The 12,640-nt window shown below is 45.6% G+C and overlaps 1 protein-coding gene across 1 annotated transcript in view; it reads left to right on the top strand.

The window, feature by feature from the left end:
- LOC309685806 (AF4/FMR2 family member 1-like) overlaps nucleotides 1-6,070 on the top strand; it is a gene marked incomplete at its 5' end in the record, with an annotated part of 39,302 nt that extends 33,232 nt beyond the window's left edge. Inside the window, 5 exons of the mRNA XM_082501519.1 lie at nucleotides 456-527; nucleotides 1,148-1,241; nucleotides 1,344-1,387; nucleotides 2,773-3,002; nucleotides 5,706-6,070. Of these exons, the coding sequence (XP_082357645.1) occupies nucleotides 456-527; nucleotides 1,148-1,241; nucleotides 1,344-1,387; nucleotides 2,773-3,002; nucleotides 5,706-5,827 (562 nt within the window). The 3' untranslated portion in view covers nucleotides 5,828-6,070. The remainder of the gene's footprint in view (nucleotides 1-455; nucleotides 528-1,147; nucleotides 1,242-1,343; nucleotides 1,388-2,772; nucleotides 3,003-5,705) is intronic.
- Between the last annotated feature and the right edge of the window lie 6,570 nt (nucleotides 6,071-12,640).

Here is a 12,640-nt window from a genome sequence, read left to right on the forward strand (position 1 = left end):
GCTTTGTGGTCTTGATGGACTGTATTTCCAAGATGCTGTTGTTGCTTTATTTTCATAAAGGAGACTTGCTTGTTTGTTGTTAGCCAAAAGAAACATTTCGACTAAGATGTCTGTCTTGTCCAGAAACAATTGAATTAATATTTCACCTTCAGTAGTAGGGGCACCTCTTCTGGGTCCCAGGCCTGTAAGTTAGCGTGTAATCACTGTAAGAGGAGAGTGGGTCGCATAAGGGGTCACATCTGTTCGTGCTGCGTGGAAAACAACGCATTCTGAGACAGTACTCTGCTCAAGATCATACAAAGCACTCAGTGCCAGGACTTAAGAAGTCAAGGCAGGTTTAGGTTTCATGACTTTTGGACTGATGTTAGAGATAACGGCATGCGCTGTTTTTTCATAAACAGCAGGACTTCAGAGCACTGATGGCTGACAAGATTCTGTTTTTTTTGTTTCCTTAGATTCATCATGACATTGAAATCCTTTACGGACTCCTCAGCATCTTCACATGAAAAAATCTTTGCCGTGTTTTGGTTTGTAACTGTTTTTCTCTGCCTTCCTATTCTGTGTTTAGACTCGATAGAGTGAAAGACCCATTACTTTCAGGGGCAAAGGAATGAGTTAAATGGGAATCAGAGTTCCACAAGGGAAAAAACCCACAGAATAAAAACCAGAATGAACTGGAACATCTCTAAAGTGCGCCACGTTATCACAAGGGACCACATGTGGAAGGCACAGGCTCTAAAATTTGATCTGCTGGTAACCTGAGAGCACACAAAGGCTTTCACCTAAGGTGAAAGAATGCAATTTGGCTGCCCATGTTTGAGCCATGTAACTGAAGCTATCACTGAACATAGCTGAGGCACTTCTGGACAGGGGTTTAACGGGCCTGTTGCACCTATAAGAGGTCGGGCACCTGTTTGAATATAACAGCAGACATGGCCCGCCCTTGTTTTGTTTTGTGTTTTTTTTTCGCCTTGTGATTTTTTCACAGGGTCCTTTTTTAAGATGAGCAGGAGGAGGAGAAATTCTGAGCTTTCTTGACTTTGCAGTACGGCTGATGTGTGCCTGCCTCTGTCCCACAAGGCTGATGACTGCTGAGCAGGCAGCAGCGAGCATGAACACTGACGCTTGGGTGTGTTTCTGTTCACAGCATGCGCTGCCAGTCCATTCTGCACATGGCAATGTTTCGTTACAAAAAAGACACTGCAATCAAGTATTCCAGGATCCTGAATGACCACTTTAAGGTAGGGCACAGATATTACCAATCTGCCAGCTGGATGGCTGCGGCAGTTACTGATGTTGGCCCAATAGCCCAAATCTAACAAGAGTTCTGTTCCTTGCTGCAGAGTTCTTCCAGAGTAACACAAGCACCTTCTCCATGTGTTGCAAGGTAAGATTTAAAAATACATATGTTGTAATGTGTCTGTAAGGGTGTGAGTGAAAACAGTAGCCGGAATATTTGAGTTGCTAACTGCATTTGAGAGCGCCTCACCTCTCGCTCTTTCTTGCCACCTGAAATCACACTGTTAGGGGGCATGAGTACTTTTCTTCTCTCTCTTTCCTGTCTTTTCTCGTTGGAAAGGGGTTGCTTTTGTGTTATGAGGTCCAGAGTTACAGCATAACAAGAAGAGCAGTTCTCCACCAGATAAGCAGATCAGAGCAAGGAAGGTATCGTCACTATGCTGTTTCAAAGCCCCTGTTGTCATCTTTTTTCTGTTAGAGATCCCTTGAGACTTAATGGGATAGCATCCCCATCTCCCTGGCCACTGTCCAGTATGATTATGCCTTCGTCCTGGGGTAGCATAACTTTGAGGTGATACTTCAATATTTGTCTCTTTAGCTTAGTCACCAATTAAGAAAAAGAAACTAATTTTCTAATTTATGAGTTATTGAGCGTTTTGTCCTTTCTATGTATCTACAGCAGCGTTGCTGTGTCTGTGGCAGCAAAAGCAAAGGGCAAGCTGTCACATAACAGTGTTTCACCTGATGCCCTGCAGACTGGGCCTGTGTTTTTACGACAATGAGTAAGAAAGAGTTTTTCTGTGTGCTGTGGTAATTGCATTTGGCAGATAGCTACCTGGTTCCACGTCTGTCCCTTTTAAACTCTGCAGCTGAGAGAGGGTTGTTTGGTCTTTAATATCAATGCTGAAATTCCAGTTATTTTTCTGCTGCCTTGCACAATATAGTTTATTGGGAAGTAAATGGTCTCCCAAGAGCAGTGGTGGAAGCCCTTTCATACCAGGTACTAAAAGTTAAGTTGGTAGAAGTGGTGGGGGTGAAGTGATGTGACGAAGCCAGCCTGTGTCTGGAAGGCGGGCAGCTGACTGCATGTAGCTTCCCTACATCTATAAATAAGTGTGGGTAGGCGCACCTGGCTGCTTTGACTAGCTGTCAGAAAGCTCCAGCCTCTATAAGTGGTGAGCTTCAGCATGCCTGAAATGGAAGTCGTTAGAAAGAAAACACTCAGATAATCTGGTGAAGGCTTCCACAAATAGGTGTAGATTTTGGAAGGTATGGATGGCCCTTTCTGATGTCTGGTTCTGCATTTTCTTTTGTCAAGAGGAGTCCTTAGAGTTGCAAATCACTTCAAAAAACTTGGCCTTGCACTTGAAGGACAATTACTTGTTATGTTGCTGAACACATCTCAGTTTTCAATCCTCCGCTCCATACTGCGGGCCTGGATGATAGCGGATAGCTCCTGGCATAAGATAGTCTTGTGGCAAGGCTTTTAACTCTGAAGTTAAATGTCCACGATGGTGTTTCTTTCTCCTGCAGAAGCACAGGCATGCCTTCTGCTCTTTCTCCAATGTCCTCTCCTGCCGGTTCTGTGAGTTCTCAGCCGGGATCGAATGCTAGCAACTGCAGTGGCAACAGCATTGGCTCTTCAATCACTGTCCCCTATAATATCCCAAGCATCACCTCTTCCTATGTCAACATCACTTCCTGTATCCTCTATGCGTATCATATTTGGGAACAGGCTGATGCACTGGCCAGGAAGAATAAGGGTAAGTTTTTGCCTTCTGGCTTTTCTGTCTTGTGTGTTGTGGTTATGTGTATGTTCTCGCTTAAATCCTAACACTCAATGGAGCAAACACCATACCTAAAGATCAAAGCATTAAATATGTTGAAATAGACAGCTATGGCATATTGGCAGGTTATTGGCAGAGATACTTGATGGTGATATATTGAGGAGTGTTCCAATTAAAAGATTGTCGTGGCATCCTCAAACGTCTAAGAGCTAAGGGATGAGGGTATCAAATGCAGGAAACCAGCCAACTTGCTTCATGGTAACACAAGAAGCATAAGGGGTTTTTTGCTGTTTGTTTTTCCCTTTGGGGCGCAGAGCTTTTCTGAGTCGGTTCACTCTCTATAAAAACAGCTTTTTGGCCTGTAGCATTGTGTTTTAGTTTGTTTGTCAAACTTCCAGGTATTTTTGTCTTGAAAACGGTGAAACTGGCTTCTCTAACAGAGGATCTGAGCAGCACTTGAATTGGAGTCCTTTCTGGGCACGTGACCAGTATTTGCCGGTAGCATTTCCTAAAATTGCTGCTACTTTTTTTATTTTACAGTTTTGTTAATAAAAAAGTTGTATTGTCCTGTGGTACAAGCAGTGGTGAGTAAGCAAAAGCCCTAGAGTGGGTGCAGTTCTATAACCTGCCATCCCACGTGGCATTTGCAGTGTCATTTTTCATCAAACACAAAGTTTTGTGAGCTACTGTGGGCAAAGGGACGTATTGCCACGGTCTGTTGGCAAACTTGCAAAAGAAAGTAACCATGATGCGCCTGGCTGAATTGTTGGAAGGCTGTAAAAGTACTCATGCTAATGAGGCAGTTGCTGAAATTCAAAAGGCTTTGCAAGTCACCTTTGAATAAAGTAGCTCCAGTTGTTGGCTGTCTTGTGAGCAAATCTGTGCTCGCAGCAGCAATTCATGTGTAGTATTTTGGATTATGTCCTCAAAAGGCTGATAAAAGACTGTCACACAGAAGGCTCAGTGGATACTGCTGGTAAGCCAGAGGAATGAGTCATGGAGGAAGACCTGTAGGGGGGACAGCCTGAGCACAATCTTTCATCAATCAAGAGTAAATTCAAAACCTGCTCTGTGTTGCAGTAAATACTCTCAAGGGAGTGGATCTGTGCAGGAGAACAGTAAATACTCCTGTAGGCTTTGCATTTGCTGTCACTGTTCAGGACGGTGGAGGAGTTCCAGTTCTGATATTTGTTGATATTTGGTGTAATGTACAGGTTCTAAGAGGTACAGAGAGTGAGTACCTAAAACTATTGAAAAGGCCACATCCTTGATTCTTTTATGCAATTCATAGGGCTTAAGAAGAAGAAGAAAGAGCAGTGGCCTTCAGCTATCAAGTTCCCTTAAATGGAGAAGTTAGTGGAAAGCAGTTAGTTATAACTGATGTCCAAGGCACTTGTGCTGAAGTGCTTTCTGGCGGGTCCAAAACTAGGTGCTTCCAGTGCAGGACCCAGCTCCTCACTTCAGAGCAGTGCGTAATTCAGATCATGAGGCTGTAACACGTTGCCTTCTGGCCTCTGATGTTCCACAGCAATGACGAGCAGAGGTTGCATGTGTGCATGTAAAGTCACTCTCCTTTCACGTGGTGCTGTGGTCACAGATCAGATTAACTTCTGTTTGCTCAGGCAGGGAGTTTGGACTCCTCGTCTCTGCTTGCAGCTCTTCTGTTCCCCATGAAGGGAATGGGTACCCATTTTGTAAACAAAAGAAGGAAAATCAGGGGAAATGCGTTTTCTGCTTCTGAATTGGAAAGTATTAGAAGGAAAGCGTTGTGTTCTCTGCTTCTGAAGAGTTCCTTGCACAGCCAAGCAGAAATTTTCAGCCTCCAGGTTCAATCTTTGTGTGTAAAAAAGTAGAGCTGAGAATGGCCAGGTTCTCAAAAGGTATCTGGCAAGACGATTGAGGCTGGAGGGACTGGGGTGAGCCCGTGTTGCTGGAAGGCAGGTCACGCAGCAATGTCTTGGAAAGGTGTGATAATTTCCTGTAAGTCACTGTCACCTGCCGAGATGATTGCCAGCGCAGAGCAGGGCATTTAGCCTGCCAGCACCTCCCGGCAGGTTCAGATATGCTGCAAGATCCATTTTCTGCCTGTGCCGGAGGAGGAGCACGGTGCCTGAATTTGGTGGCAGGATAGGACTCTGTTAAATCTGCCTGATGTGCCCAGCTGTAAGCAACTCAAATCAGAGCTGTATAGCCTGCCAAGCTATCCAAATTTTTAAACCTGCTCAATTGAGAAATCATGATGCCTTCGACGTTTGAGGATGGATGAAGGAGAGGGACCAGTCCAACGACAGCTGTGTGTGCTTCTGGGCATTGCTCAGAAAGACACTCGAATTTGGCCTGTTTAAAATCTGGGGGAAGCACACAGCACATGTGTGAAGACCCAAACTTTTGCCCACCTACCATGGAGTCTCGACGTCCCTTTAAACCCAGCGGTTGGGGAGGCAGTTCAGTGTATGCAGGTGTGTGTGAGTACGTTTTCCTCTCATGTGCCCTGCCTCGTGTGCTTGGTATGCTTCCCAGCCTTCTAATGTTGCTGAGCTCTTTGCATTAATGCGTTTAATGGGACTTGCCGGCTGACAGTGTGCTGCTGTTGTCGCTCCTTGCTGCCCCCTTGCCTGTCAGACATGCCTGTTACGTGAAACCAACCACATGTTTTCTCTCTCCCTACCCTTTTTCCAGAGTTTTTTGCTGAACTCGGCACAGCGACGTGCGCTCTGGCACTGAACAGTAGCATGACTGAACTGGTACGCTACACTAGACAGGGTTTACAGTGGCTGAGACTGGAAACAAATACGCCTTAACTGGTGCTCCAGGTGGTTAAGTACCTTGAACTTTTTTGCACTTTTGAAGCCTCAGAAACAGTCTGACTTGTTGAATCGTTGGATACAAAGCACCTGCAAGGGAAAATAAGTTAAGGTGGAATGGATCTGGTTACACTGGAAAAACTTTGAATGGTGTTTGTAGGGTAGCGCTTTGCTGCCTTGAAAAAGAAGAGATGGAGGAAAGCCTCGATGTTGATGGCACCTTCCTTTAAAACGACAAAGTGCAATAAATTGTCTGAATGGCTCAATGTATTGATGGTCTATAAACATTTCTATTACGGATAACCAGCAGGACAATAATCACACATGAAGAAGTGCCGACAAGAAGGAAATCTGCCTCCAGACGTTATTACGCAACATCCCACAGTCCACAACAGTTGTGTGCCCAGAAGACATGTCAGAGAAGTGTTTTTGCAAGCACGGATGCAATCTTTGGTGTCTTTGTTCCTCAGATGGCAAGTAGCAACCTCATCAGCACCGAACAGCATTATGTTACAGTAAAAACAGCAAATTGGTCTGCCTTGCCAGCTTTCCAACCTAACCCTCTTGCATTTGTCAACCAGCTGCTGTCCTGAGAATTGGGGGAAGCCACTGCCTTCAGCGCTGCAAGTTCACTTTTTAAGTCATTGCTGCTCTGGTCCTCCTCCTTGCCACACACTCGTGCACACACATGCCCTTAGCACTCGAACTATGTTACTTAGGGTCTTGCTTGGTTTAAGGCTTGTAAGCCAAACACAGCTGGGGTGCCAAAATGACCAGGTATGGTTGGAAACAGCTCTACCCTTCTTCTGTGGTGGAGGGACATTGCTCACACTGAGGACTCCTTGTCCGGTTGCTTATTGTCGCTTCAATGGGTGGGGGTGGACAGCTGTACTGGGTCACCGTGGTTGCTTGGACATTGTTCTGAGTCTGAGAGGTTACACGGGGAGGAATCGCTTCTGTTTACGTGGCTGAATGTGGAACATAAGACAAATGTTGCGTTTGGATATTTGCCTGCAACCATTGCTGGTCTCGGTGAATATCTAAGAGCAGGATTTGGTACCAAAGTAGGGCATCCTTCATGTGGGAGATGACTCACTTGCTCTTTCTCAACCAAACTACAGCATGGGCCCAGCAACTTAGAAATCTGCAACTTAGACCACTGGGATCCTGCCTTAGTCTTCCCGCACCTTCAAGGGACTGTCCTTTTATGTTCACTTTATTAAAAGCCATAGTGCATTTCAGGGATAAGCTGTCCTAACCAGTGGAAGAAAGGTCCATGTCCTCCCCCTCCCCGTTTTACCTATCAAACTTCACTTGTGCTCCTTCTCCCTGGGGGAGAGACTGCTCTGAGTAAGCCAGGGACAGAGAGGGGCTCAGCATTAACTGTTTTGTTCTCAGGAAGCGCAGGGATGGCCAGCTGGCCTGAAGTCTTGATGTGCACTTTGGAGCTCAATTCCAGACTAGAGGGTCGATACCTTCTTCGGACTTTATCTTCAATCAAAGCTATTCTTAGGATCACCAGCTGAGGGGGAGGAGGGAAAGAAAAAAGCTTTATTGAACCTGAAGACCGCTGTCGGAGTCTGCCAGAACCGTAGCAGAGTGTTAGGGGTAAGCGTAAGGTGAAGCAGGGACATGAGTGTGTTCCCCCCCCAGTACTTTCACTTGCATACACCCACCTCTCTCCCTGCTGCCAGGCCGGGTTCCCAACGGAGAGCCACTTGCTCACAGCTTGCCTGCCCCAGGGGGACCTGCTGCAAGCCGCGAGGCAGGGTGTGCAACTGCTCCTGTCCTACCTCCAACTCGGTGCAGCCCGCGGGTGCACCAGGTCCTGTCCTCACCTGCCCTTTGGTCAATTTGCTGCCCAGATAGTGATAATCTGTTGTCCTGATCCTAGGAAAGCAAATGCAAGGGTGTCGGGCAAGCAAAGTTGGTAAGAAGACACCCGGTGAAGGCAGATGAACTATTGGCATTTGCTTCTTTACGGTTGGGAAAAGGCAGCATGCGCTCTGCTACCATGTGGAGGCGGTTGTGCAAGGGCTGCTCCCAGTCCCAGGGCAAATTCCCATGGGCTTCGGAGGAAAGGAGATCACGGGCAGTTCGTGTCAAAGGCATGTGGGGGCTATTTGGAGGCTCTCATTTCAAAAGCGATCTGTGGAAGCATCAATACCAAGCTACATAGCAGGAAGCTATGTTTTGTTTCAGGTCATGGAGAAGACTGTTTAAATAATAGGTAATTTTTAAAAAGCCATCATATTTCAACCTTGAGCCAGGTCAGAGGCCTGCAAAGGGTTAGGAAAGATGCTCATTGTTTTCACTTGGGCCTGTTCAGGCCTTTAAAAAAAAAAAAAAAAAAACACAAACCAAAACAAACCACAAACAAACCCCAAACCAAAACATAGCAGTGGAGGAAATAGCATTTGCCATTAGGATAGAAAACCATGAATCCAAGAAAAAACAGCGGTGATGGTTGAGTCACAGAAGGAGAGGAGGCAGCTATGGTGGCAAAGCAGCATCATTTCCATGCAATATTTACTTAGAAGAAATAATACACGTGTTGAAATTGTCAAATGTTCTATTTTTAAGATGCCATTTATTTAATAGCTGAAAGCCCCACTTACATGGAGATGAAGATTTCTTCTGTAACAGGAAGTCAAAAGTCTGACTGCAATGTCCTTGTTTTTGGTTTTGTCCTCTCCCCTCCCTCTTGGTTCCCATTATAAATCTGTACACCTTAAGCTTATTTGGGGGATGTATGTCCCTCTTGTTAATAACTTTTTTCCTGCCCTGTGTGTGATGGAGTTTCCGAAATGGTTGATTCATTCATCTGGGGAAATAAACAATAAATGAAGTAGCCTGTGTTATGAGTTGTTGCAAGAGTCCTCGTGTTCTCAGCTTTTTGTAGAGAAATTGTAATTTGCCTTTTCTCTCGGAATGGTCTTAGTGTTTCCCTTCTGAACGAGGTTTAAGGATGAATTTCTATACAAGAAATGTCTGTTTCAATTGCTCCCCTGTTTATCGCCCCTTGTCCTTTCCTTTAGGAACAAGAATGGGTGCAAATCTAGATGCTCAGAGTGGCAGGAGGATCACGCCTCAAGACATCTGCCTCCTGTCCTCCCGAAAGGGATTCAGGGAAGATTGTGCTGGGGTCAGCTTCTGAGAGCTGCCAGAGCCTGGCTCTGAGCACTCGCTGACCGGAAAATCCCACGGGTTGGTTTCATGCAGTTGAACAAGTTAAATAAGAAAACAAGGAGACAGGGCACACAAATGGCAGTTGAAGCGTGCTGCTTTGCGTGTGCCACAAAGGTGTTGCAGGGCACAGTGCTGGGAGGAAGGTCTGCTCAAGTTGAGTTCATGGATACGTTTCTGAAGTGCTGCAAGGAGGATTCACCTCAGGGAATCCCACAGGATTTCATGCCCCATGGTAGCTCTGCTTCTCATTGGTTAAGCAGGGTGGTCTCTTTGCAATGGCCTTACTCTTGTTTGGGGCTTTTCCCACTTTTTGTTTTATGTCGGGCAATGTAACTGTTCTTGGAAGAATGGTTTTTGCATCTCTCTGTGCACGATTGTGCTAAAATTCATGCATATCATTCAGGTCCTTTCTGCAATAGGCATTGCACCTAAGATGGTTGCTAATAATGGATGTGGTTTTCTAATGTAGTAAATTGTAGGGTATACTGAAACCTGTTTTAATACCCACTAGATATGTTGCTGTTACAGATGTATATAGCAATGTAGACTTTTTTTGGTCACTGCACGCTTAAAATCCCAATGGCAAAATTGGAATTGAAGTATGAATAAAAGGAAAAAATACCTAGTTAGTTAAAAAACAAAACAAAAACAAACCGAAATGTACCCAGATGAGCATCTGCTGGGATTTTTACCTACAGACTAGACAGGAGGAGCTCGGTGGTGTGTTTGCTCAGGCGAGGTGGGACTGGGACTCGATTCACTGCCATCAATTAGTGTTTCAAGTGGCATGAAACCAGGTCAGCCCCAGGCTGATTAAAAGGTGCGTGGAGGGTAAGAAAAGAGGACGGGAAGATAGCTTGTGGTTGTGGACGTATGTATGTGGATTAAGCATCTGTGAATTTTGTTCTGGTTTCGGTGGGTCGTGAGGGGTAATTGGACACGAGCTGTCCTGTCTGCCGGCCAGGGTGGAGCTGGTTTTCCTGTGTCGCTCTCATCCTCTGTCCCACCATTTCCTACCCCCTTGTGCCCCAAAAAGTATGTTTCACACACTCCTTGCTTGAGGCAAAAGCAAGGAGGGTTAGTTTTGGAGGTGGGAATGGAGATGGGGAGTGGAAGGAGGGATGCAGAGGAAGGGCGTGCGATGTGCCAGCAGGGAGGTCATCCAAAAGCCAGGGCGTGAGAAGGGGGAGCAGGAGGCCATGGGGCTGCAGCAGGTTTTGACCATCCTGCTCATCTTTCTGCCCTGGGGCAGCGCCCCCCCTTGGCTAAAAGGGTCAAAAATGTTTTGGGGTGGTTTTCCAAGAATATTTTGTTGTTGTAGTTTGGTTATTTATTGAGCCTTTATTGACCAAACCTAATTTTGCACCTGTGTTTAAGTTGAGGTTTGTTATACGTTATAGATTAGCTTGCTTTCTCTCTTTGGCTTGGCTTACCCTTTTCAAAGGCAAATGTTATTTTTGGCAGTTTCTCAGCCCTATGCTGCTCTCCAAACACTAAAATAGCCCATTGGCGGCCTGTGCTTTCTTTATATTAATTGCACTTTTACTGACCCCCGTCACTACCCAAAACCAACAGTGTTCCTGGGCCATCATCAGCATTTCTGAATGTGTTTCTGTAAACTTTGCGTTCCTGAAACAAGGACTCGTGCATGTTACAATGGCAGCGTGCGATCACTGCTGGTTTGCGATGTGTTTTGTCAAGGTACAGGGTTCCTGGAATTCCCACTGGGTCTTTCTCCTCTCCTACTCAGTATTGCTGAACTTAAGGTTTTCTTTGGGTCCAGCATTTCCTATCATAGCAATACAGCAATGTTGTCCGCTTCTGTTGAGCCAGCCAAACTGCATCCCAACCGATAGCTTTTTTCTGTTCTCTTTCAATAGTTGAAGCCGTGTATCAGCCCGTATGTGGTCTGTGGCAGCTGAAAGGTATTTCTGAAAGTTGCTCCAATCTGTGCAATTTTTTGCTTGTTACACGTGAGGTGCAGCAGGCTCTGAACTTGCTCATGAGCTTTCCTCGCTGTTCAGAGAAGAGCTAGTTAGGCTTTTGCTTTGTCTTATTTTTCCGGAGGGCGTTGGGAGAGAGAGTTGAGCAAGATGCAATCTGCAAAGCAGAGCAGGAGCTGAAGGTTTTGTGGGTGGTGTTTTCTTTGCGATGTGAATGTGTACGGTAGTGCGGTGGGTGCTGGCAGGACTCGTGTCATCAGGTCTCTGGGCAGTACGTGAATTGTGGCATGCTGGTCAAGCCACTGCCCGTCTGTTCAGCTGCCAGCCTTGCATTTCTGGGTCATTTCTGTGGGATTTCTATTTCAACTGTTACCATACAGGGTTGGGTTTTTTCTTTTTTCACCCCGCTTTAGGCATCATCTTAGAGTGTAAATAAAACTGCAATTCTCAGTGAGAACGTCCTTAAAAAGTAACTGTCAGGTTTCCTGAGCACAGAACATTGGTCTTAAATCTGTTAAATGGTCCATGTCCCGTGGGGAGTGACACGCCAGTCATCCCTCTCGCAGCAGCTCTTCCCGTGCTGGCACACCGCGGTGGCCCAGTGACGGGAGAGGTGCGACGTCTTAGAGCCCCATGGAGAAATGAGGACGCCAAACCTCTTGCAAAATGGAGTCTCCAGTGGGTAAAGATGTGCAAATAAGTGAGGGGAGGAGACTGATGTGTTTGGCTTCAGCACTGAATCCACACTCTGAGGCTTCTGTGAATTAGAAGTATCTGCCTTTTATAGTCCATGAAAAAGATAAAAATCAGATGTGTGATACAGCTTAAAAAAAAAAAAAATCTCCCCAAAGATACTGTGCCACCAATCTTTTGTTTGTCTTCTGTATTGAGGATGAATTGCTGCGTGTGTGTGTGTATGTATATATAAAATTAAAATATGAATTTTGACTTGTTTGTCTTCAAGTTCTTCAGATGAAAGAGATGTTGGTGAAAATTGTAAAGACGAAATTAAAAGCGAGCTGCCTGGGGGAGGGGGTGTTTCTTGTTTTGCTGAGATGTCTCGCCCTCCTCTGTGCTCTGCTCACGCACAGTTGCACAAGCACAGCCCCTGGGTGCAGCTTTGCTCGGAGGCGAGGGCTGGTGTGGCCATGCAATTTGTGATCATGCCACGCATCTTCCTTGGTATGCAGTTGCATTTCTTAAAATATTCGACAGCACAAACTTGTCACTGCCTTCACCTCATTGCCGCTTTTTTGAGGGAAGATATCAAAATGTTGCATTTCAGGTTTTTTAACCTTGAAGTTTGAAATTTGGGTGTTCATCCTGATGAGACCGTGATGATGGGATTAATTTTTGTAAGCACTACTCTGGCAAAATATTCAAGCGTGTTTCCAAATCCCATTTATTTTGCCTGAGTGTGGGGTATGTTTTACTGGCACAAGTGTCTTCAGAAGCTCTAGATACCTGGTACGTATGTATTTTCCTCTTTTTCTCTCCTCTAATGGTACATGCATAGTAGTCCGATGCTGCCCTCTGTCTTTTGGTTTATAACCCGAAAAAGAAAACAGAATTAGTCTTTTGGTTTACTGGTGCCTTTTGTCTGACAGCTTTGACCTTCTTTCGGTGAGGAAGACTTTAATTAAGGGCAGTAACTAACCTTCTGCTAAAGCCCAGTCAT

Source organism: Vanellus vanellus (assembly GCF_965231255.1).
Source record: "Vanellus vanellus genome assembly, contig: HAP1_SCAFFOLD_718, whole genome shotgun sequence".
Classification (NCBI taxonomy): domain Eukaryota; kingdom Metazoa; phylum Chordata; class Aves; order Charadriiformes; family Charadriidae; genus Vanellus; species Vanellus vanellus.